Raw genomic sequence first — 23,593 nt, forward strand, 5'->3', positions numbered from 1 at the left:
ACTCACCGCGTCTCTCGACACGCACGCTGATCCACGCGGACGCCCACGTCCAGCGGCCGGGACTGGAACGAAGGCCAGCCGGAGTCTACACGAAGCTCCTGCCGGAGAGGAGACTCCCTGCGGTCGCCATGGCGGACGACTGAGACGGGATTACAGAGAACCGAGCGGCGGACCCGCTCCCGGCGCCTTTACGCAGCAGAACAGCACCATCTAGCGGTTAAAGAGGGGACAGCAGCAGAACATCACCATCTAGCGGCTAAAGAGGGGGCAGCAGCAGAACAGCACAATCTAGCGGTTAAAGAGGGCACAGCAGCAGAACATCACCATCTAGCGGCTAAAGAGGGGACAGCAGCAGAACAGCACCATCTAGCGGTTAAAGAGGGGACAGCAGCAGAACAGCACCATCTAGCGGTTAAAGAGGGCACAGCAGCAGAACAGCACCATCTAGCGGTTAAAGAGGGGACAGCAGCAGAACAGCACCATCTAGCGGCTGCAGAGGGAACAGCAGCAGAACAGCACAATCTAGCAGTTAAAGGGAGACGGCACCATCTAGCGGTTAAAGAGGGGACACCAGCATAACAGCACCATCTAGCGGCTGCAGAGGGAACAGCAGCAAAACAGCACCATCTAGCGGCTGCAGAGGGAACAGCAGCAGAACAGCACCATCTAGCAGTTAAAGGGAGACAGCACCATCTAGCAGCTGCAGAGGGAACAGCATCAAAGCTTTATAGTCATAACATAATTTTACACGTCGCAACGATATATTTTTATGCTCTCACAAAATGCATGCAGTTCTGCGTCAACGCCAGTGAGGGATCTGTAATTTATGCTATGAGATATAAACATCTTATTATCACGTCACACGCATCTGTGTTAGTGCGAGTGTTCCTCTGTTTTGGGTGTTCCACCCGGTTCCAGCCGTGTGTTTGGGGGTTCTGCACAGTATTTTAGATGTACGTGGAATCTGCTAGAACCAGGGGGCATTAAGGAACCTCAATTTACATATCGGGACAAGTATTTGTCCAACATCATAACATACACGTACATGTAATCCTCTGTTTCTGGTAACATTCCCTGAAAGTTTCATCAAGATACATCCAGAACTTTTTGAATTATGTTGCTAAAAAATAGACAAACAAACCAATGGCGGCTAAAACATGACCTGAAAAGTGTCTTGTGTCTCACGCTATCCAGGCTCCACTGGATGGTGCTTATGCTCACCAATGGAACGTGAATGACAGGCAGCTGCATCACAAGCCTGGAAGGCTTTCAAAAGCTCAAACACACCCGGGATCAAGCGTCAAGGTCTGCAGTTAAAAGCTGGCGCTCCCTTCCCCTTGAGCAAAAGGGCTCGGTTTAAAACTCTCTTTTAATCTGCTGTCTGGTCACCAGGAGAACGTTGAGTCCGTCATTCGGATGTTACTGCCCCAAAGAGAACCACTGTGAAAACCACCGAGGGCAGAATTCATTCCATGGGAGTTACGTCCTGGGAAGCAGCGTGTTGGGACGGCGGTTTCTTGATTTCATGTCTGTTCCTCGCCCACCTTCTCACTGACAGCGAGAGAAGTCTCCTACGCCTGAAGATGGAGAAATCACAAGCCGTGTTTTGGCAGGCCCTCCGGAGGGACCGGCTTGGAAATGAGGCAAGGATGAGCATGTCAGCAACAGCGTGGAGATGAACGAGAGCTGCAGCAAGGTTTGGTTCTTGTTTGCTGTCATTACGTCTCACGATTTCTCAGCGGACTCTATTTGGGAATGCGGTTTCATTGCGAGCGATGTTTTCCTGGCTGCTGCGTGTCGTTACTCTTACAGAGGCTCAACAGCAGCTCTGATTGTTGTGCAATCATCACCTTGGATCGAATTACCTTCCCCCCTCCCCCCCGACAGTTCCCTAGAAGCCATTTTTTCTCTTCACTGTTAATTAAGAGGAATAAAAGTTGATCTAAGAATTTAAAGGCCTTAAAATGAAAGCAACATGCGACAACAACAAAAAGAACGGTTTGTTTCTTTGTTCCCCTCAGAGTCGCACGGCGCTCCTGCTGAGCTCCGTCTCCGCAGCGAGCCTCCCTTTAATAATACAATAAAGGCGTTCTATTCTCTGAGAGCGAGTATTATTATTCCCACATTGAATAACACGTTCGCTGTGGCTGATTCCGACCCCCCCCCCCCCCCTATGAATGGCATCTCTTCCTTGTCCTGCCGTCGTGTTTAAATGAATCCTTGTTGCTATAAAGGTGCTGCTGATGAAGGACGCTCCACCGATGAACATGATGCATGACAGGAACGCATGGATGCAGGACCCCCCCCCCCCCCCGTTGGCCCCAACACACACTCCGCTGCAAATCAGACTGTGAAATTGACAACTCATGTGTCGCCCCCTGGTTGCCATGACACCTAGTTATCGGGCCTTCCGATCGTCCCCCCTCCCCCCCTCCTGTACATTCCTCTGTTCTCCCCGGCGGTTGTGATGTTCAGCTAACATGCACGTATATCACGTCAGTCACGGGTTCCAGCAGCGCAGCTAGGCGAGCATCGTGGTGACACCGTCGTGGTGACACCGGCGTGGTGACACCGGCGTGGTGACACCGGCGTGGTGAAACCGGCGTGGTGAAACCGGCGTGGTGACACCGGCGTGGTGACACCGGCGTGGTGAATCCGGCGTGGTGAAACCGGCGTGGTGACACCGGCGTGGTGAATCCGGCGTGGTGAAACCGGCGTGGTGAAACCGGCGTGGTGAAACCGGCGTGGTGAAACCGGCGTGGTGAAACCAGCGTGGTGAAACCGGCGGGAAGGTATTTGCTCTAGATTGATCCAGACTTCATAATCTATTGATTTCCTCGATTCCTCTGGGCTGCACAGAAGCCTCATTCCTCACCTTCCGCTTTTGTCCGGACCACATTAAGACTTTAATACTCTGCTGGTCGATGGGGCGATGAAGGGAAGTTTTAAAGGCTCCTTCATCCCCAACGCGGCCGTGTTGGCAGGCCGTTCCTCCACTCCTCAGGCTGACGTCCTGGCGTTCACGTCTGCAGTAAACGTGCAAAGGGCAGGCATGGAGCGTTTTATTCCCCACAGACGCCCCGGGTGGGTGGGGGTGACGGCATGACTCGTGCATCTCCCCACTTTTGTCTTGACATATAGGAAGATCTCAGCTGGAACCAATGGGGTGGGGGTTTCTCTGTGCGTCACGGCTGCAACATTTGCTGCGCCTCTGAGCCCTGCATGGGCCTCCAGAGCTGAGAGCAGGTAACAGCGACTCAGCACCTTTTTAATTCATACACCTACACTGTCAAACTCTGGAGCTTGTTTTGAAGCAGATGCTATTCTTCTTTTCCAGTCCACCGGGATTCCAACATCTCACGATGTGAAGGAAGTGGCAGAATGTGCAGCAACCATTAGGCTGACTCCTGCAACGCGTCCCGTAATCCGTTCTCATTAAACCCCTTCCACTGGACAACAAGGATATCAGGCTGCACTTTGATCTATTTGACTACAAACCCTAATGATGCCGCTGGGATTCTAGTTCTTAATGAACCCCGCGGAGACCTCTCACTATCGGGCCCTCCAGCGCCGCGGCCCGCCTCATCAGGGTGGATGAAGCACCTCCAGACGCAAGACTGGAAAAGACCACAGAGGCGTAGCGTGCAGGTGGAGACGGACGTTAAGGGGGTCTCGGAGGAGACCAGGGCGGACACTTCCCCAGATCTAAAATGAGTTCTGTCTGATAGAATGCGTCTATGAGAGGCTGCTGGGGACCAAAACACACGCGAGCCTCCTCCGGTCTTCGGGGGTCACGACCGGGAGAAAGGGGCTGCTGGAGGAGGCATCATAGTTGTCCTTCTTCACGGGAAATACTTCCTGAAAGGTGGAGCAAACAAAAGAGAAAGGATGCCCCCCCCCCCCCCCCCCCCCCCCCCGTAGACAGACCAGGTGTTGTTGCTAGGAAACCAAGAGTATTTCTCTTATGGGACCTTTAAAGAAAATGATTAATTGGTTTTAGGTTTTTAAATTGAGCTGTTTACTGCCCTACATTGTGTGAATTCAGCTCAGAAGCTGTAAATGAGCTCAAGTGCTCCCCACGGTGCATTTACCCCCCCCCCCCCCCCTGCGCTCGCAGAACAAATCTGGGCCGTGGACAGAACTTAGGAAAGAGACAATGAGGCTGCACAGATCTGACTCTGAAGTAAAGCGGTGGGGGGGGGGGGGCGTCTCAGGAGGAAGATCCTCCCGTCTCGCTGTCTTCTTCAGGATTGATCAGAATTGTGATTTATGTTTCTTTAGTTCTAGAGAAAGATAAGTTGCGCAAAGTTTCAGAAGGAGTTAACGGGGGTCCTTATCCGGGCTGAAAGGGGGAGGGGAAGGGGGGCTTGAACTCAGGACTCCACACACAAAGACCTCTCAAGAACCGGTTTCCCCATCGGCGGGGTGGGAGCGGCCATCTTTTAACGCCCATTTAACCGACTTCACTTCACGGGGAACACATTTCACTGAAACACTGTCGAGTGTTGAACGCACTTTTATTGTTTGTGTCAAATGTTAACACCATTGAGAGGAAACACAGACTAAATGGTCACCTAAAAAAATATAAAAGCAACAGAGGGAGCGGCTAGAGGGGCGAGCCCGGCCCTGCTGCACGATGGAGGCCCTCCACATCCAGATGTGTGCGTTTGGTTTGGTTTGCACCCTCCCAGCCTCAAATGGGCTCAGCGTTTCGGTTCACTCGCCGTCGAGTCCGTGTCCCCTTCAATACGAGACGAGGACACTAGTTATTCTGATTCCAGCCGCCTTCCTCCGGGTTGGAATACTCTGAGCACACAAACATCTGGATCAGGATGTCGGGATTCTGCAGCAGAGAAGAAAACGCAACACAAAGATGACAAATGTTGCCGTCTTCGCTCTCACTGTCACTCATGGTGTTCAGAACGATCACCTCTCGTTACCCGGCGAGCTGCTGTCAAAGTGGGAAACGCACGCGTCCAGAAAGACGCCCAGAAAGACGCCCAGAAGACGACGGCGGCGCTTCCAGGTCTCCTCTTTGGTTCAGCCCTGTGACGAGTAGAAAACCGACCGCTGCACGGAAGCGTCCCGGAGACGGCATCACGTAATCAAATACTTCATATCTGCAACGACTGGATCCGTGGATCTGTTCTGGTGTCCTGAAGTGACGGCACCGATCCGCGCCTCTCTCAAAGCAAACCCGGAGAACAAAGGAGACAAACAGACGGCGGGGGCGACTTTCTGCTTGCTCATTTCTTGCCTCATGATTAATAATCTGCTCCACAGAGTTCAAATCCATCGTGTTCAACCACGGATTGAATTGGCGGCGTGTCCTGTGTGTGCGCATCCCTCTGCTGAGGAGGCTTTATGCCTGGGCCCCCCCCCCCCCGGGGCTATTGTATATTGCAAGAGGAGCAGCAGGGGTCATCCTTGTCCGGCTGGGCGGCGTAGTCCATCTGGCGAACGATCTCAGCGAACAGCTCGTCCACCATGCTTTTGCTCTTGGCCGACGTCTCCATGAAGGGACAGCCCCACTCCTCGGCCAGGGCCCGCCCCTCGCTGGACGACACCTCCCGCTCGCTCTCCAGGTCCACCTTGTTCCCCACCAGGATGACGGGAACCTTCTCGTACCTGAGGACACAGACAGACACGCGTGAGGGCCTGCCTGTTTAACCCCCCCCCCCCCCCCCCCCCCCTGGGAGCAGAATGTCGGCTTTTTGTGGGCGGACGGCTAAAATGGGATGAAACGATGTGTCTCTACTTTGGACCAGACATGGTCTTAGAATGCGGGAGGCAGCGTTACGCGTACGGAACCGGGGCAGAACCGTACTGTAAAGCGCAAACTCATGAACTTCCTTGCCGCCCACCCGGCCCCGTGGAAACCTCAAAAGTCTGACCCAGCAAAGATCCGGCAGTGGCAGGAAATGGACTACGGGTAGATTACGGCCGCTTCCTACCCTCAGAGGTCAATCCCGAGGAAAGGAAGCGGCTGTAATCCTTTGATCTTTGAGCGTGTGTCACCGTGGAACCGGAAGACATAGGACAGCTGGAAGTGCCTGCCAGTTCTATTAAATTATCTATAATTATCAAAAGAGGCGGCTTTGACGCAGATCCACCCAAATGCCCACGCCATAATTTCTCGCTGCTGGAAAGCGTGTCGGGCCTCTGAGGAAGGAAACAAACAACAGAACACAGTGAATCAAGCGGATTCCACTTCCTTTGGTGCGCAACGGGTGATTCCTTGTTCTGTGTGTAGAGGAGTGATCTCCACCCCCCCCCCCCCGGGTTGAACGTCTCCCCACTGACAGCAAATCCAACCCGAACGCCCATCAGCATCATTAGAGCTTTCAAATGCTACCCTCGCTCTATGAAAGATACATGCTTCTAAATTACTAAGAGAATCCTCCTCATCCTCTATTGCTATGGTAACAGGTATACAGGAAATAGGTGATGCCGTAGTGACGAGGCACCGCGGAGCGTCTCTCCGGAGGCAGGCGCTGTAGAGAGGATCTCAGAGGCTGCTCCGCCCCCCATGAGGAGCGTCAATGAGAGATTACATGATAATCTCAGAGTGTTCAGAGTGTTCAGGTTTCACTCACAGCGCTATTGGTGTTGGGCGCTTCTTGCAATGAACATTAAACTGCGTTTAATGAAACGTGAAACTTTTGCTGCTGCAGCGAAGGAGCAGGAAGGAAGCTCAGAATGCCGCAGGCTGCTGATTGGCTAGAAAGAGCAGCAGCCCCGGCAAACAGGAGAAATGGAATCAGACCGGACTCAGTGGTGGACCGCCTGGTTGGTCCATTTTGATTGGCCAATTGTTGCTTTTCATTATATATTTTAAATATAGAAACATAAGATCCTCTCAACGGTCATTGGTGGATATAAAAATAGCTTCACACAAAAAAAAAACCTTAAATCCCAGTCCAGCTGGGATCCTCACGGGCCGAAGCAGAACCAAATCCAAGCAAAGTGCAGCTCGCCAACGTGCCGTTTTAACCACGGGGGGGGATTTAAGAACCGTTTCCACGCAGACGGGCAGCAGAGGAGGAGCTCTATTTATAATTCCAATGACAGACAGAAGCTGCCTCCGAGACCAAGGTCACCAGGGCCTCGGAGAAAGGGTCCGGGCCACACAGAGCAGCTAAACATCTGCATCAGCGAGCCACATCTGCATCAGAGAGCCACATCTGCATCAGAGAGCCACATCTGCATCAGAGAGCCACATCTGCATCAGCTAGCCACATCTGCATCAGAGAGCCACATCTGTATCAGAGAGCCACATCTGTATCAGCGAGCCACATCTGCATCAGAGAGCCACATCTGCATCAGAGAGCCACATCTGTATCAGAGAGCCACATCTGCATCAGCGAGCCACATCTGCATCAGCGAGCCACATCTGCATCAGAGAGCCACATCTGCATCAGCTAGCCACATCTGCATCAGAGAGCCACATCTGCATCAGCAAGCCACATCTGCATCAGCGAGCCACATCTGCATCAGCGAGCCACATCTGCATCAGCTAGCCACATCTGCATCAGAGAGCCACATCTGCATCAGCGAGCCACATCTGTATCAGTGAGCCACAGAGCCACATCTGCATCAGCGAGCCACATCTGCATCAGCGAGCCACATCTGCATCAGCGAGCCACATCTGCATCAGCGAGCCACATCTGTATCAGCGAGCCACATCTGCATCAGCGAGCCACAGAGCCACATCTGCATCAGCGAGCCACATCTGCATTAGAGAGCCACATCTGTATCAGCGAGCCACATCTGCATCAGCGAGCCACATCTGCATCAGCGAGCCACATCTGCATCAGCGAGCCACATCTGCATCAGAGAGCCACATCTGTATCAGCGAGCCACATCTGCATCAGCGAGCCACATCTGCATCAGAGAGCCACATCTGCATCAGCGAGCCACATCTGCATCAGCGAGCCACATCTGCATTAGAGAGCCACATCTGTATCAGCGAGCCACATCTGCATCAGCGAGCCACATCTGCATCAGCGAGCCACATCTGCATCAGCAAGCCACATCTGCATCAGAGAGCCACATCTGTATCAGCGAGCCACATCTGTATCAGCTAGCCACATCTGCATCAGCGAGCCACATCTACATCAGAGAGCCACATCTGTATCAGCGAGCCACATCTGCATCAGAGAGCCACATCTGTATCAGAGAGCCACATCTGTATCAGCGAGCCACATCTGCATCAGCGAGCCACATCTGCATCAGCGAGCCACATCTGCATCAGCAAGCCACATCTGCATCAGAGAGCCACATCTGTATCAGCGAGCCACATCTGTATCAGCTAGCCACATCTGCATCAGCGAGCCACATCTACATCAGAGAGCCACATCTGTATCAGCGAGCCACATCTGCATCAGAGAGCCACATCTGTATCAGAGAGCCACATCTGTATCAGCGAGCCACATCTGCATCAGAGAGCCACATCTGCATCAGAGAGCCACATCTGTATCAGAGAGCCACATCTGTATCAGCGAGCCACATCTGCATCAGCGAGCCACATCTGCATCAGCTAGCCACATCTGCATCAGCGAGCCACATCTGTATCAGCTAGCCACATCAGTATCAGACATCCGACTCAGCAGCTTCGTCTCGGTGTGATTTCTCCACCTTCCAGCTCTGGAGAGCCTCTCGGGGGCTGCAGGTTTAACTGATCAGCTGATCTTGGGTCAGAAGTGGAACATAAAGTCTGACGAGATCACTGTGAGGTGTGTGTGTGTGTGTGTGTGACCCGGACCCAGACCCGGACCCTCCGTGTACCAACCTCTTGACTCTTATGATCTGGTCCCTCATGGGCTTGATGTCCTGGAAGCTCTGCTGGTTCACCAGGCTGTAGACCAGGATGAAGCCCTGCCCGTTTTTGATGTAGAGGTCCCGCATGGAGGCGAACTGCTCGGTACCGGCGGTGTCCAGGATCTCCAGCACCGACGGGGACGAGTCCACCTCGATCTCCTTCCGGTAGAAATCCTCGATGGTGGGGTCGTACTTCTCAATGAACGTCCCGGTGACGAACTGCACGGTGAGGGCCGACTTCCCGACCCCCCCGCTGCCCAGCACCACCACTTTATACTCGCGCATCGTGGCTCCAATCAAGCCGGGAGGCGTCCCATTTGGATCGGGGGGTGTCAGTAGCCGCTCAGACACGCTGCTGCCCCCCCACGCAGGCCGGACGTCCGCGGGGGGAGGAAATCTCGCCGGATGATGCGGAGCTCGTTGCTTTTCATGTGCATCATGAAAAACAAACTTTCATCGCTGCTCCGGGTCCGAGCCTGGACCGGACTCGGTGTTCCGACCCGTAACGAGAGAAGCGGCGTCTCTTCGTCTCCGTCTCTCCTGCGCGCTCCCAGCCGCCATACTCCCGGGTGGAGACCCGCGGCCGCCGCGTAACCAGCTGGTCCCGCTCGGCTCCCGTAGACGGGCAAAAAAAGAGAAAGAAAAGATCCTCCCTCCTGTTCGATGGATGTGGGAACGATCCAACGGCCGCCCCGGCCCGGCTTACCTCACTGGAGTCTGGGGGGGGGGGTCCAGCGGAAGCGTTTCCGTTCACGTGTCAAAATTCCCATCATTCGGTTTCCTCCAGTGACATCAAAGAAGAGCTCAACCAATCACAGGGGGCGCTTCGGGACGTGTATCCAAGAGGAGGAAAAGGCACGCGCGAGATGCGGTTGCTATGGTAACGCAGCTTTTTTTGGTGACTGTCCAAATTTGAGATTCTCCGAAAACAGGAGAAATTCGATACGTTTTGATGAATAATACATTATATATATATATAATTCATTTTTTCCAAGTTGTCTGCAACAAAAATATTTTTCCAATATCTTTCAATTAAGTTGCTATTAAAAAGATCAAAGGAGAGCTCACACAGCTTGGAACACTTACTTGATATTTATTTATTTTTGCAATATTAGATTTCACACAAATTTGAATATACAGGAACAGAACTATCAGCACAAAGAGTTAAATTGTATACAAAAAACAATAATTTTGACAAATACATTTAAAATAATGATGGGACATTCATATTCAGACCAGACTGAGCTAAAAACCACGAGCTTGAGCTCTGAGCTAATTCAACAAGCAACCAGCCGGCCCTCCAAACATCAAGCCGTCATTTTGAACTCAAAATCTCATGTTGAAATCGTTTTAGAGAAAGGGTCAGAGAAATGCATTTTATTTTAAATATGCGACATGGAGTTGAAAATAACCAAAGACAAACGTAGCAATCGATCAAAGATAAGGCAAAACGATCAGGATTTCTCAGTCAGCAGTTGAGAAAGTGCTCAAGAGAAATATTTAGGTCAGTCCATCAGCGTACATCTTCTGATATTTAGAAGCAGCCTTCAGGTACAGGCAGATCCATGTCATCAAGATATTTGCCAAAAGGTGAAACAGACATTCAATTAAATGACTTCTATTTTCATCAAAATTATAGAAGGGAAATTTGACTTGTATGTTGGAAACAAAACAGAAAAGAAAAGGCTGATGTATAGCATCAAGGTCAGACCTTCTAAATGTATTACATTTTGCTGTATTGGAAACAACATTTACATTTCACACTGGATCACTTAGTGTTTCACACCATGGCAATATAAAGTCAAATATCTGACAGTACAATCTAACGTGTTACTGTGAGGAGGAAGAAGAAAATCCTCCATCGAAAAAAGAACGATTTTTAGTCACTGCAACATCCGATCAACACAAAAAAGCAATGACAAACTATCAATAGCCTATAATGAAAGTCCAATGCACTTCTCTGTACATAAACAGCAACTCTATGGTCTTGCTCACGCAGAGCTTTGTTGTCCCTTACAGGTGACAAGGCAGCGACGAGGAGGAAATGTTTTACGCTCCAACATTCCTTCCCTGGACACACGATGGCTATTCAGAGGATAACAGATCAAGGCCCTTTGAGGAACCTCCAGCATAGCTTAAGTCATTTTAATAAATTACATTCATAGAGAATAGATTTTAAAACTGTTCTTTTTAATCTTAAACCAGTAAAGTATCAAACGATAATATATATATATATCATGTTAAACCTTTTACCACAACATTTTCTGATGATGTATCTCGCTGTATTTTGGTGGATTGTCTGAATTAAAGAAAAAAAAACAGCCTCCTGCAAAGACACTGGAGACAACAGAGGTGCAGACCTCACACTGTTAGCAAGCAGGGCACAAAAACGTACATGAACATTCTACTTTATGAGTGAACAAGGTCTCTAACATCAGTTTGTTTTAAGCACACACATGTAGAACACACACTCTTTCTGCTTGAAGCAAAAATTAAAAAGGATAACTGAATAATGTGGCGTCAACCATACAAAACTAAGCCGCACAAAAAGCCTACCGTCTTAAGTTGTACCTTACAGGAAGCATTTTGCTGTGCATGAAACTAAATAACTGTCTTAATGAAATAAGATGAAGATCAACTCTTACACACATAAACAGGTTTTATTCTCAGGGAAAATGTTAAGACTAAATCTAAACAAATGCACTGAAGCATCACAAAACATTTGTTCTAAATGTGACTTTAATAGTAGCTTTATTAGAGAGATTTTTTTAAATATGCATGAATACCCTCATCTACACAATTATTCAGGCACTTGTAACATTGAACTCACAGCACTGACAAATGACGGTAACATTAAGATGACTTAAGTTTTCACACTAAGATCAACCCTTAGAGGATTAGCAAGACTTTAAATTGAATATGAGCAAGCAGGAAGTTCATTTAAGCGCCTTTGGAGGCTGTTTGTGTGTCTTCAAAGCGAAGCAGCCATTCCACACAGATATTTCATACTGGCCTGTAGTAAGCCGGTTTTAGTTCTCCTCTTACGTTGGCCGAAAGCAAGTTAGACTGCCAAATAAATGTAAAAATAATAACAAGTAAGTGGGCTAGGGTTAAGAGACATTGCTGTTGAGTTATTTGCCACTATGATGATGGAAGCAAGTGGAGGCCGGTTCTATCTCCAAAGCTCAGCAACTCGCAGCAAAAAGATCGAGATGGATAAATAGCACCACCGATAAGACGAGAGCTATTTGCTTCTGAATTTGGGGTGAAGCTGTTGAATGATGACTTTTACCTGGCTGAGAAACAAGAACCAGATGCATACAGATGTGCTTCTGAAGTCTAGAGCTGACATTCAACCGTAGCCAAAGTCTTTCTCTGTGAAACTGGATCCAGACATTCAAACTCTTTACAGGCAACACCAGCCCAAATAATCCCAGCAGATTATTTCAATAATGAAGAGGGTATTATCTAGATCCATTTGAAAATGTTATCTACCTGCCACCAATAAAAGCTCCGTGCAGCAAATGAATTGTACTCTCTCTCAGCAAACACTCGGACTGTGTGTGCAAAGCGAAGGCACACCAGGAGATGAAGGACTGGTCCTGCTCTCTGGAGAAGACAGAGCAAGAAGGGCTGCCCTCTGCACATCTACTTAAAGCTTAAAGCCAACATCAGCACATATTCCGTCATATTCAGAAGAAGGCAAACATCTCTACACCAGATTTCTCAGAAACTCCACCAAAGTCACACCAATCGAAATGGATAAATATGATTTGCAGCACTACAGATAAGAGATAAAAGACATTTTTACTTTTGAGGTGTCCCTATAAAATAAGTGCTTTCTTTACTAATTTGTTTAAAATAATGAAATGTGGCACATGATAAACAATCAAAAGTTCTCTTAGTTTACATAAAACATTCAAGAGGGAAAAAAGTGATTCTAACAATCTCCAGTATAGGACCTCTCCACGCCAGGATACAATGCAGGTAACTGCGGATGCATGTGAATGCAGGTTGAAAGGTGTGTACACATCATCACAGTAAAATCTACCGGTTCATCATCGGAGATGTACTAAACATGCAGCTTGTTGTACATTGCGTGTGATTTCTAAGACATTTCAGTTGTTCGGGGTCTTTAACAGCAGCACGGCGTGGACTCCTGTTCCTGGGCGTTACTTAAGGATGATCTGTTGCAGACAGAAAACAGCCCCGTATTGGTCGCATACAAGGGAAATATGGAAATGGGAAATGTGTTTTGGTCACATGGAGATCACCCGCTGCTAATCTGAAAAGATCGCTGTGACAGATATAAGACAAGATCAAATGAACCAAATACCTAAACCGCTAACTCTCTTAATAATGGTCTTCATCTCAAATTACGTCTTCAACTAAAACACACCGTTTTCATGGCTGCAGCACTAAATGAAACTGAAATATTGCATGGGCTTATTTAGCTGCTCAATTCTAAATAGAATTGTGTAATGTTTAGTCAACCCTCAGCTAAGAAACCAAAAACGTAGAGAGTATTAGTCATTCATTATTTTCTATCCCAGCTACGGTCGGGATACACCCCGTATGAGACGCCAATTTATTGCAGGGCCACAGATAGTAATATACTTTCTAGAAATATTTTGAATTTACTTTTTTTTAATCTCCATGTATTAAAACCACAAAATTAAGAATAATGCAGATGTAATAAATAAATAAATGTAAAACAATCCATCACAAATGTTTATATATGAAAATGTTCTGATCAGGACACAATTGATGCAAATATAAAGTTATTAATATAATAAGAGTGACAAGTCTAAAAAGCTCCTTCTATATTTTAAACATTTGCTCCTTAGGACACCTTTATATTAGATACTGAAAAACAAATCATGCATAGAAGACCTTAAAGTTTAAGGCTTAAACTAAGTGAGGTCTCATTCGGTAAAGGAGTGAGATGCAGCGTAGATTTACTGAAGGTCTACGGGTAGATGAAGCCGAATGAGCAGCAATGCAAGCAGGGTAATGCTATGCTGATGAAGTATCTCCTCTGATTTCAACACGAAGCACTTAGAGCTCAAGGATTTAAGGAAGAAAGCTTTAAAAAGGAGCAAACCTGATTGGCTGGTGCTGTTGCTGCATAGGGCACACTGGCAGAAGAGGCAGCAGAGACAGTAGCAGGTGTAGCACTGTACATCATGGGGACTTTTTCAGGTAAGGGGTCATGAAAGCAATGAAAAAGGAGGTAGAGCATTATGCTAACCTGTGCAACATAATTTTCTCTCTTGCCAGGCAAATCCAAAAGTAATGCAGCAGAAAGCCATTATTGAGTTAGGCCAGCAGATGATCATGTGATCACAGAGCAAAGCAGGACAGGAGGGTAGGACGTAGACAGTGGCTGATACGGGACAAAACTGGCACATCTTCAAAATACATGACATGTACAGGCACGGAAGCAAGAAGTTAATATTCATGGAGTTTAAATGACAAGAAACCTCTGGGTGTCTTCCATGTTCCAATTCTTTAAAAAAAAATATCCAGCACAATCATATATTGCGCTTGACTACCTGAAGCGATGTTTGGGAAATAATTATTAATTTATATAGTAATGCGTATTCATATATTATTTGTAAATGTCTATCTGGAGATTTGGCAATACAAGTACACAAATGCCAATGTAATTAAAACATTTTAAACTGTAAGATAGACAATGATTGTAATGCATAACTCAAGTGTGGGTTCATAATTGCTCAGTTTATCCTGAAATATCCAGAAGTACAGATTAGCATCAAAGCATCCAACGTGTTCTTACGTTTATGAGACAGTGTTAGTGAAAGACGAGAGCGGGACCTACCGATGCCGTTAGCAGGGGACATGCACAAGACAGAACCTGTGTGATCACCAAAGAGACAGACATTAATCTGCTGTGTGTACTGTGTGTACTGCACCTACTCCAATACAATCTACAATGATTCGGTAGCAGCAGTTAAGACTGAACAAATATACGGATTCAATTAAAGTGAACACACATCTTACACCTACGCCTTCCTACCATGAAAACACAATGAACCCTGGCTCAAAATGACCTTCACACTGGTTTGATGATGACAGAGCATGTGATGTTGATTCATGGTTCCACATTCACATACTGAGAATTCTACTGTAAGTTAGTGTAACAATAGTTTGCTGCCTCGTATAAATCAGCTGACCGTAACTGTCCCTCTAAAACCGCATCAGTTAGAATCCACAACAAGTTTCTGGACTCACCTGCGGGATAAAATGCAGCGGTCTGCTGCTGGAGCTGTGAACTGGCCAGAGCCTGCTGGTAGTGCAAAAAGCTGGGGCTGAGGAGCGAGCTGGCCCAGCTGCCCTTCTCAAGAGCCGGCCTCTTTGGTAGGGGCTGCAGGACGCCGTGGGGGAAACCCTGAACGCAGTAAAAAAAAAAAAAAGGCATGATGCAACAAAACCGCTCAGAAAACTATACAATAAAGATGACATCAACCATAGATTAAGGGTAACATTAGAGTAATTTATCACAAAAAATAATAAAATATATTACAAATTAGGCACTAAAAGATATTTATCGTGACTGCATACACAAATACTATGAGATTTGAAGAAGCTTTTACCACAGTGACTGAAAATAAAAGTTATTACAGTATAATTCATAGCTACAACCAAAGCAAAAGGTGAAAATACCAGATCTACAGTTGCCTCGAGGGATCGCTTCATTGCTTTGGCAGCCGACTGAGTCTTTTATTAGCAGGCAGCGAGCACATGATGGCAGTGGGCCAATGGGATTCAAGCGTATTAACATACAGGTAACAGCAAGCAGAGGTGCATCATGGGAGACAGCATTGTGGATAGGTGAGAAGGGGAAAACAAAACAAAATAATCTGAATGTAATTTACCACATAAAACACAATATGCATGCACAGTAACCAAAGCAACTGATTAAAAGACACACTAACTAAAAACTGAATTAGTTGGTCAACATGTAAAGTTAATCAATGGCTTTGGCAACACCACTTTACAATGGCACAATCTCGTATCCCATTTACATTGTATTTTGATCACTATGACAACATAAGAGGTTTAAATTATAATTCATTGTATATAACAGCAATACCCCCCCCTCCCCCCTCTATGTTATCCATCCTGTACTAGAGACAATGTAAAATCGACTAAATGAGCAATCCTCCGATGATCGAAGAAATTCAGACTCAAAAGATTCTGCGGGAGAGCTGAAAGAAAGTGGAAATCAAGTACATTTGAAGTGTTCTGAAAGTATTATTAATTGAAGTACTATGAGATGGAAGATGAGAGCTAGCTGAAGGCAGCAACACACAAACACATCTGAAATAACCATGTGTACTTAAAGCACAGAATGCAGAACTCCAGTTATTAAACTGACAGTAAAGTTGGATGGCAGAGCTCACGGCTTCTTTATGATCTGAACATTTAACCTTAATCTCATACAACAAAAGTACAATGCAATTTCTTTTCTAACCATAAAAAATGACATGACATGGGAAAGTGATGTAAGTGGAACATAAGTGCACTTTCCTCTTCTGACTAAAACCCCTTGATCGTGTTCAGGTGTGTTACTGGAGGGAAAGGCGGGTCCCTGCTGGGGGTTCCTTTTTGTAGTTTAGCCAACTGATTTCCTCCTTGGAAACTTTATCTTTGTAGCCCAGTGAAAATAAAATGTTACAAATCTGCTTAATAACCATCCAAGTAGAGGAACTGAATGTAATTCAGTATACATGATACTCATCACTTAAAAGAAAGGAGGCAGACTGATGTTTTCCTGAAGAGGAACCAGAGTGACAGTCAAACCCCCGGTCAGGAAACGCTGGCCTTTACAAACTACAGAATCTAAACATTGATTTCCTGCTTTGTTAAAATTTAGGGCCAAATTACCGTATAGGCTATCAAATGAAAGCTGTTGTTTAAAATCATATTGTTCTCCACGCTCAGGGAAGACTTTCATTCTTGTATTGGCAACACGTTCCAGACTCAGAAGGATAAGGCTCTGTCTTACCACAACTGCAGCCTGCGCTGCCACGGCTGTCTGGCTTGCTTGCTGCTGACCGGATTTGATTTTGGCCTGCAAGTGTGCAGGCGGGTGAAAATACTTGCACTTCTCCCTGGTGCAGCGACTCTTGATATAGTCCATGCAAACAGTGACAGTGTTATCCATGTTGTCAATCATTGGACTGTCACATGGGTGAGCAAAGCGGCAATCTGTCTCCCCTCTTGTACAGCTTCCCCGTAGAAACTCACGGCACACCTGAGAAGAGCCATTATTAAGAGACGGAGAGGAATTCACCTTTTAGCAAGTACCTGGATTCTTCCACTGCATAGTGCATTCATGCATATTTATTTTTTTACATGAAATTGCTCCTTATGATGTGGGAATACCTCCAGTTTGTCTGTACGCTGCAGCTTCTGGGAGGGTGAAGAAGGGGAAGAAGAAGAGGAACTGTGGACTGCAATAGATGGGCTACCAGGAACAAGGACTGGGGTGTTGGGAAGGTTGTCTGTCTGGACGAGACTTATTCCATGGCTCAGCGGCGTCATATACGAACCATAACAAAGACCCGTGTTTGAGCCAAGCCCCTGTGTAACAGGAAATGTTCGCTATGAAGAAAGACATCATAGATCACAAGTGGGACAAGAAGCAAAGAACAGTCCCTCCTTAATATATCAGACATCAAATTCAAATCAAGTAAAATCAAATTCAGTATCCGTGAATTCATACAAAAAAAGTTTCAGTTTGAATATTAACATCTTGTTTTTATACTTTATTCAAATAAACTCTTGTTGAAATGGATTTGCAAATCACTGCATTCCATATTTATTTATATTTTACCGAGCCACCAAAGCTTTTTTGAACAAAGCATTAATGAAATTGCGTAGTTGTGTTTACAGCAATACGTCTAATCTTGATGACATCGCCCTAAAATGTCAGGAGCATGGTTTGATGATGATGAATATATGTATTAGATAGAACGTTAGAGCAGTACAAGTACAGGTTTAGTGTAGGATGGCTCATACCACCGGCTGCAGGCTGGGCCCTGGGATCATGAGCTGCATCTGATGGGCCAGTACAGCTGCGGCCGTCTTCTGCTGGATGAGATTGTTGCGCCCATTTATCTCTAATTGGGTTTTTAAGTGGGACGGTGGATGGAGATACTTGCAGTTCTCTCTTGAGCACCGACCCTGTGTCCAGAGAAATAGGAAAAGACATTAAGGAGTGTCCTTAATTTGTTCTTTGAAACTGGAGGAAAAACATATAGAATTTTAAATAATATATTTATATATATATATAATATATGTGGATTTAATATATATTATATATATATATAATATATGGATAAACAACTCCCTGTTACCAAGCGTACATAGAGGAAACACCACTGAAGACTAGCCTAGCACATATACTATAGATACGTTCTGCAGAATTACCCAACAGAAACAGCTGCATTATTTCCATGACGACGTCGTCTATGAATTTATAGCACTCACTGTGACAGCAGCTATTATGACGAGAGGCCTTCAGAAAAAGACGACTGTGGATCTGATTAATATTAGTCTGGTTAATAACCTTGAGGGTTACTCTCTATTGTCAGACTTTAAAAGCAGACTAACAAAAGTCCTTCAGTTACTCAAATGTCTCTATTAGACTCATGAGAGGTTAGTGTCCTCCGTTCTTCATATTCATTTTCTTGAAGAGAAACGCAAATGGGGAGAACATGCAAACTCTGCATAGAACACAGTCTAACACAGAACACACACTAAAGGTTCCCATGCCTCAGCTATGGAGGAATTCAAGAAGAGAATACGCGTCCTTGCAGTAGTTTCAGGGGGTGTTCCCTGAAACTGTTCTTGTTCAAACTGTGTATCAGAAATACTTCGATGCTTTAATTGAGGCCATGAGATACAAGTTACAAAATCAAATCGTCTGCGCATTCTTCCACGTAATAAAGTTAACTCTGTAAGGACTAAATGGATTTTAAAGTTAATCAATCACATGTCAATGCGATGCCATAAGTGTACAAGACGAATGAGCTACCAGGAGGAAAACAACATGTACCGGTATATGGAAGCATCAAAGTTCCATTGATATATAAAATACAGGGATAACATTTTTGTTGCATTTATCTTCACATCCCATTTTGATGTGTTTTTAATGACAATCTTCAGATTTTTCTTCTATATTTTACAATCTGTGAATATTTTCTAAAATGACTAATTGTTTCAGGGAGATCAAAATAATCTGATTTACTGATATAAATGTTCTGAGTTAAAGCAAGTAGGACCTGATACATCCCAAGATTAAAATCTATAATGATGGAAATAACACTTCGGCATCAACTCATTACTTCAAATTAGTAATCTATTGAAATGATCAATCAATAAAGTGATGTGACTTTGTAATAAATAACAGATCACCAGGGCACAGAGAAGGAGCTCGTCTAGACTGTCAGAAGATGAGACAATGACTCAACATGAGAATAATCCTGCATTGTGGTGTGAGAGTGGATCAGGGCAGGCCGGGTCTCATTCAGGACAACGGAGCAAAGAGGAGGACAGAATGTCTACGCCTCCAACTGGCCGCATCAACCGTTTACGGCCGACAGCGGATAAGTGACGAGAGAACATTTGCTTTATTTTTGGACAAACATGGTATTATCATAAATAATGGAGGATAAAGCTTTAGCAGTTTCTCTCTGTTTCTTTTGCACGGACTCAACCATTTGTCAGGGCAGCTTCATGAAGGGAGAGAGAGACTTTAGAAGTTTCACTGTTTGATGGGGCAAAGACCTTAAACTTGAGATCAGCTGAAGGTCATTTCTGTCAATGATTATCGACACTTATAACATCAAGGACGCCGTACCAAGCACACCAAGAGCAATGAATGGCTAAATAAAATAAAACAAGGGTGGAAATTTATTTTGGCCTAAGAATCGTAATGAGTAAAAAATGGGAAATTATTTTTTTCAGTTAATAGAATTTTTTACAATTTCCATTATACAATGGGAAACATTCTTGAGTAAGGTGTCACATAAGAGTGTATTTAATTACGTTTTTTACCTTCATTGAGTCAAAGCAGGCAATAACTCTTCCATTGTCAACTTGGCAGCTCTTCGATGGATGAGCAAATTTGCATTCTTCATCACTCCGAGAACAGTTTCCTCGCTGAAACTGTCGACAGACTTCCAGAGTTAGCCATTTTGTGTCTCTGACCGAAGACATGTTCAAAGCCATATCAAAAACCTATACTCATAAATGTTATTCTATAAAAAGGCGATCTTGTTATTTTGTGCCTCGGACACCTGCACAGTTGTCTTTATGGATAAAGTCCTCTTTTAAAACAACCTGGGGAGTCCTCCATAAGCTGGAGCAGAAAGATCAGATGGATGCTGGATCACGAATCAAGAACGAACCAGCTGCAACTGTGACACCTTCCTGTGTATATTACTTAAATAAAGATCACAAAAATGGTTTTTTTATCAGACTTGGTGCTTTAGTATTGCAGCTGAGTGTATTCAGCGTTGCTGCCTGAGTCTGGCTTTATAGAAAGCGAACGTTGTCAGCATCCATGGACCGACTTCAAGACTGTATTTCCTCTACAAGGCACACGCTGTGATCTGAAAAACAAAGAAGTACATGCATATTACACAATGTTTTATTTGATCAAAATGAACAACATCGATATTATGGCATCGTATTTCTATGTCCAATTAGCATAATTACATCCACTATAAACTTCTGAACATTAATAGTATCTCATTCTTCATTTCTCTGGAGTCACATGTTACTTAGCAGTTCATTGCAGGAAGAAGGTCAAACAATAAAAATGTGTTCATGTGAAATTAGTCCAATTATATTTAGCAACTGTTTCAATAATAAAAAACCCACATTTCTTGGAATGTGAGCATTTTATAGTCTCTTTAAATCAGCATTTGTTTCTTGGTTTTGTACCATCATTTGTAAAAAGCACAAGTAGTGCCACAAACAAGCAAAACAGAACAAGAAACCCCTTTGTTAATACTTGCAGAATATATGGAAAATAAAGTAATATGGTAGTAAATCAGTTACATCATCCTTGAAGATAGAATTTGCATTTCTCTCCATGTAATTCACTGAAACTCTCTGTACTGTTTACATGTTTATCTAAAATGCATCCATAAACCGAACCACTTCACTTCATGCGAGCGCAACCCTCTGTTTATTGCTCAGTCTCAGTGATTGATTTGTTACCTAGTCGGCACACATCGCAAGATGAACACCCACATGATTCGTCCAGTGTAAAGCTGCTAATGGTTACTGATTACAGTTGCTTAGTATTTTGTTACGTATAATAATTTGATAGTGTGTTATGCTACATTTATAAAACATGTTGTTGAGTAATCCCCACAATTACAAACTGCCGCAGATACTTCACACATTTTGTGGAAATAAGTACTATTCAAACACAGGAGAACACAGCAAATACCAAGTAATTAGGACCAACACTATACAACGTGCAGGCAGTCGCACGCAGGACAGGACAGTCAGACCAGTATGCTAAGTGACAAAACAGACAGGAAGTTGCTACGCAGGCAGAAAAGGCCTTCACTCACATGCATCATGCTCGCACAAAGAATCAAAAGGCACAGAAGACATTCTACTGAAGCTACTCCAGATCTTCGACAGGCACAACCTTTTAGCTTCACTGCGTGTTTCCCACAGCATAGTACAGCAAAGTCGTTTGGAAAAAAGTCAGGAAACTGAACAAAAAAACTCACCGATTCAGTTCACAGAGCATTAAACGACTACGGTCCATGACCGAGAAAGACTCTGAGACGACCAGAGGAATGTTTTAGAACCCTCTCCGGCTCAGAGATTTAACTTTTTTTTCTTCCCAACAGTGAAAACTGCCTGACTGCTCAACTCTGGCTGAAACATTTCCAGCCACCCCCCCCCCCCTTCCTGCCTCTGGGAAGCCCCGCCCCGTCAGAAATAGGCCAATAGAAATCCAGAGGCTGATACACAGAGCGAAAGCAGGCTGCACATACTGCACATATGAATAAAACTTACATCCTTAAAGGACTAAAAACAACACTTACACATATGTCCCTAATTTAATAATAGAACAATAAGTTAAGTATAATCTTAAAATATTAAATACTAACCAATTCTGTACAAACCCACTGCAGCTGTGTGCCCAATGTAGTGACAGGTATACAGATAGAGTAAATGTAGTCTAAACAGCTACTCTCTTGTAGTGTTACTATTGCAAAAGTATGGTAATATTTTGTTTGTATGTTCTTCCATGCTAGGAAATACCTTGCGATACATCTACTGATATATATATACTCCTTCAATTATCACAAAGAGAGGTTTTCAGGTGAATTTAATAGACTGACAAGACAAAATCGATTTCAAACCGATAACAGGAAATCCTACTGCGATAAAATAGAGCGACGTGACGTCAGAGGGAACTGTTAGAATAGCCAGGACGTGTAAATAAAAACAAGTATATCAATACTGACGCTTAAGGGTACGTTCGAGTTAACTTTGATTCGTCTATTCGTAGTGAAAATGCTTTCCGTGTTTGAACAGGAGACAAATGTTAGCAATGCGTTACTGGCACAAGCCGACAGCGAGGGTGGGATGCTATTTATCTCACTCCCCTTAGCCTCACGCACCTTTATTCGTGTCAAAGTCACTGCAACAATATATAAATGGCATATTTCTGTTGGTTGTTAAGAGTTGTTACTAATTGTGTTTTGTTGGGGGGTAATAGCTGTTCTGCTCATGCTATACAGTCGCGCATTAACTTAACGTTACGTTAGCCGCTAACAAACAGCAGGACCCAGAGAAGCATTAAAATGACGCCCAATCCTTCCGCTCTCACTGCCGGCCACAGCCCCGTCTCCGACACGGTCTTATGCGCGGCTCTCCGCCGCTACTTGACAGGAAGCAGCGCTACGTCTCTGATTTGCGTTCTCATCCTTAGCTACTTTAGCTAGCTAATCACAGACACTTAGCTAACCAGGTGAAACACATCTTTCACGCGGCTAACATTATAACTGTATGCTAACATTCGCATTTACGTTAGCCACGCAGCGACCTGTTAGCAAAAGGAAGAAGCTGCTTACCTCATCGTCACGGACGAACCGCTTCCCGGAGGATCACGCAGCAGCTCGGACAGACGAGACGCCAGTCCGACTAAACTAACGAAAAGAAGGGTTCAAGTCATCCGGAAATCTTTGCGCAAAAGCTCATTCAATTCTCGCCCTGATTTTAGAACTATCACTTGTAATTTTGTTTACGAATATGAGCTCAATTCGGCATTACTTTGTGACACTGCACAGATTTAAGCAACAAGCTTTTGACAGCTTACTGTACGAATGTCAGTTTAATGCGTTGAGGGGTTTCCTGTCTGGACTGAGAATGCTATAGATATTAGTAAATGTATATGCATAATTGAAGACACTTAAAAATAAAATAATGTGCATATGCGAAATGTTGGGTTATTATAAATAGTGTAACGGTATTATTTAGGTTATTATCTAACTTGCATTTTCGACAACCCCCCTCCGACAACAATGTGGTACGATCCACACGAATACCAGGAGGCTAAAAGGGCAAGGGCTTGCTTGTTACCAAGGGAACAAGGAAACCATAAGAGTTTTATTGATTCGTTTTAAAACATACTTTCGCGCAGATCGTCTAATTTAAGTACGACAATAGGAATCCAGTGTTTCCTTCAACCCGTCAACCTGAGTAC

At 45.1% G+C, this 23,593-nt stretch overlaps 1 protein-coding gene across 1 annotated transcript; it reads right to left on the bottom strand.

The window, feature by feature from the left end:
• Positions 1 to 5,390: 5,390 nt before the first annotated feature.
• Positions 5,391 to 15,965, bottom strand: LOC137902219 (ras-related protein Rap-2a). Its single transcript, XM_068746292.1, has 3 exons — positions 15,938 to 15,965; positions 8,792 to 9,110; positions 5,391 to 5,628 (listed from the first exon to the last, which is right to left on the bottom strand). Exons 1-3 carry the CDS (start codon positions 15,963 to 15,965, stop codon positions 5,391 to 5,393), a joined length of 585 nt encoding a protein of 194 aa, XP_068602393.1.
• Between the last annotated feature and the right edge of the window lie 7,628 nt (positions 15,966 to 23,593).

Source organism: Brachionichthys hirsutus, chromosome 12 (genome assembly GCF_040956055.1).
Source record: "Brachionichthys hirsutus isolate HB-005 chromosome 12, CSIRO-AGI_Bhir_v1, whole genome shotgun sequence".
Taxonomy (NCBI): Eukaryota; Metazoa; Chordata; class Actinopteri; order Lophiiformes; family Brachionichthyidae; genus Brachionichthys; species Brachionichthys hirsutus.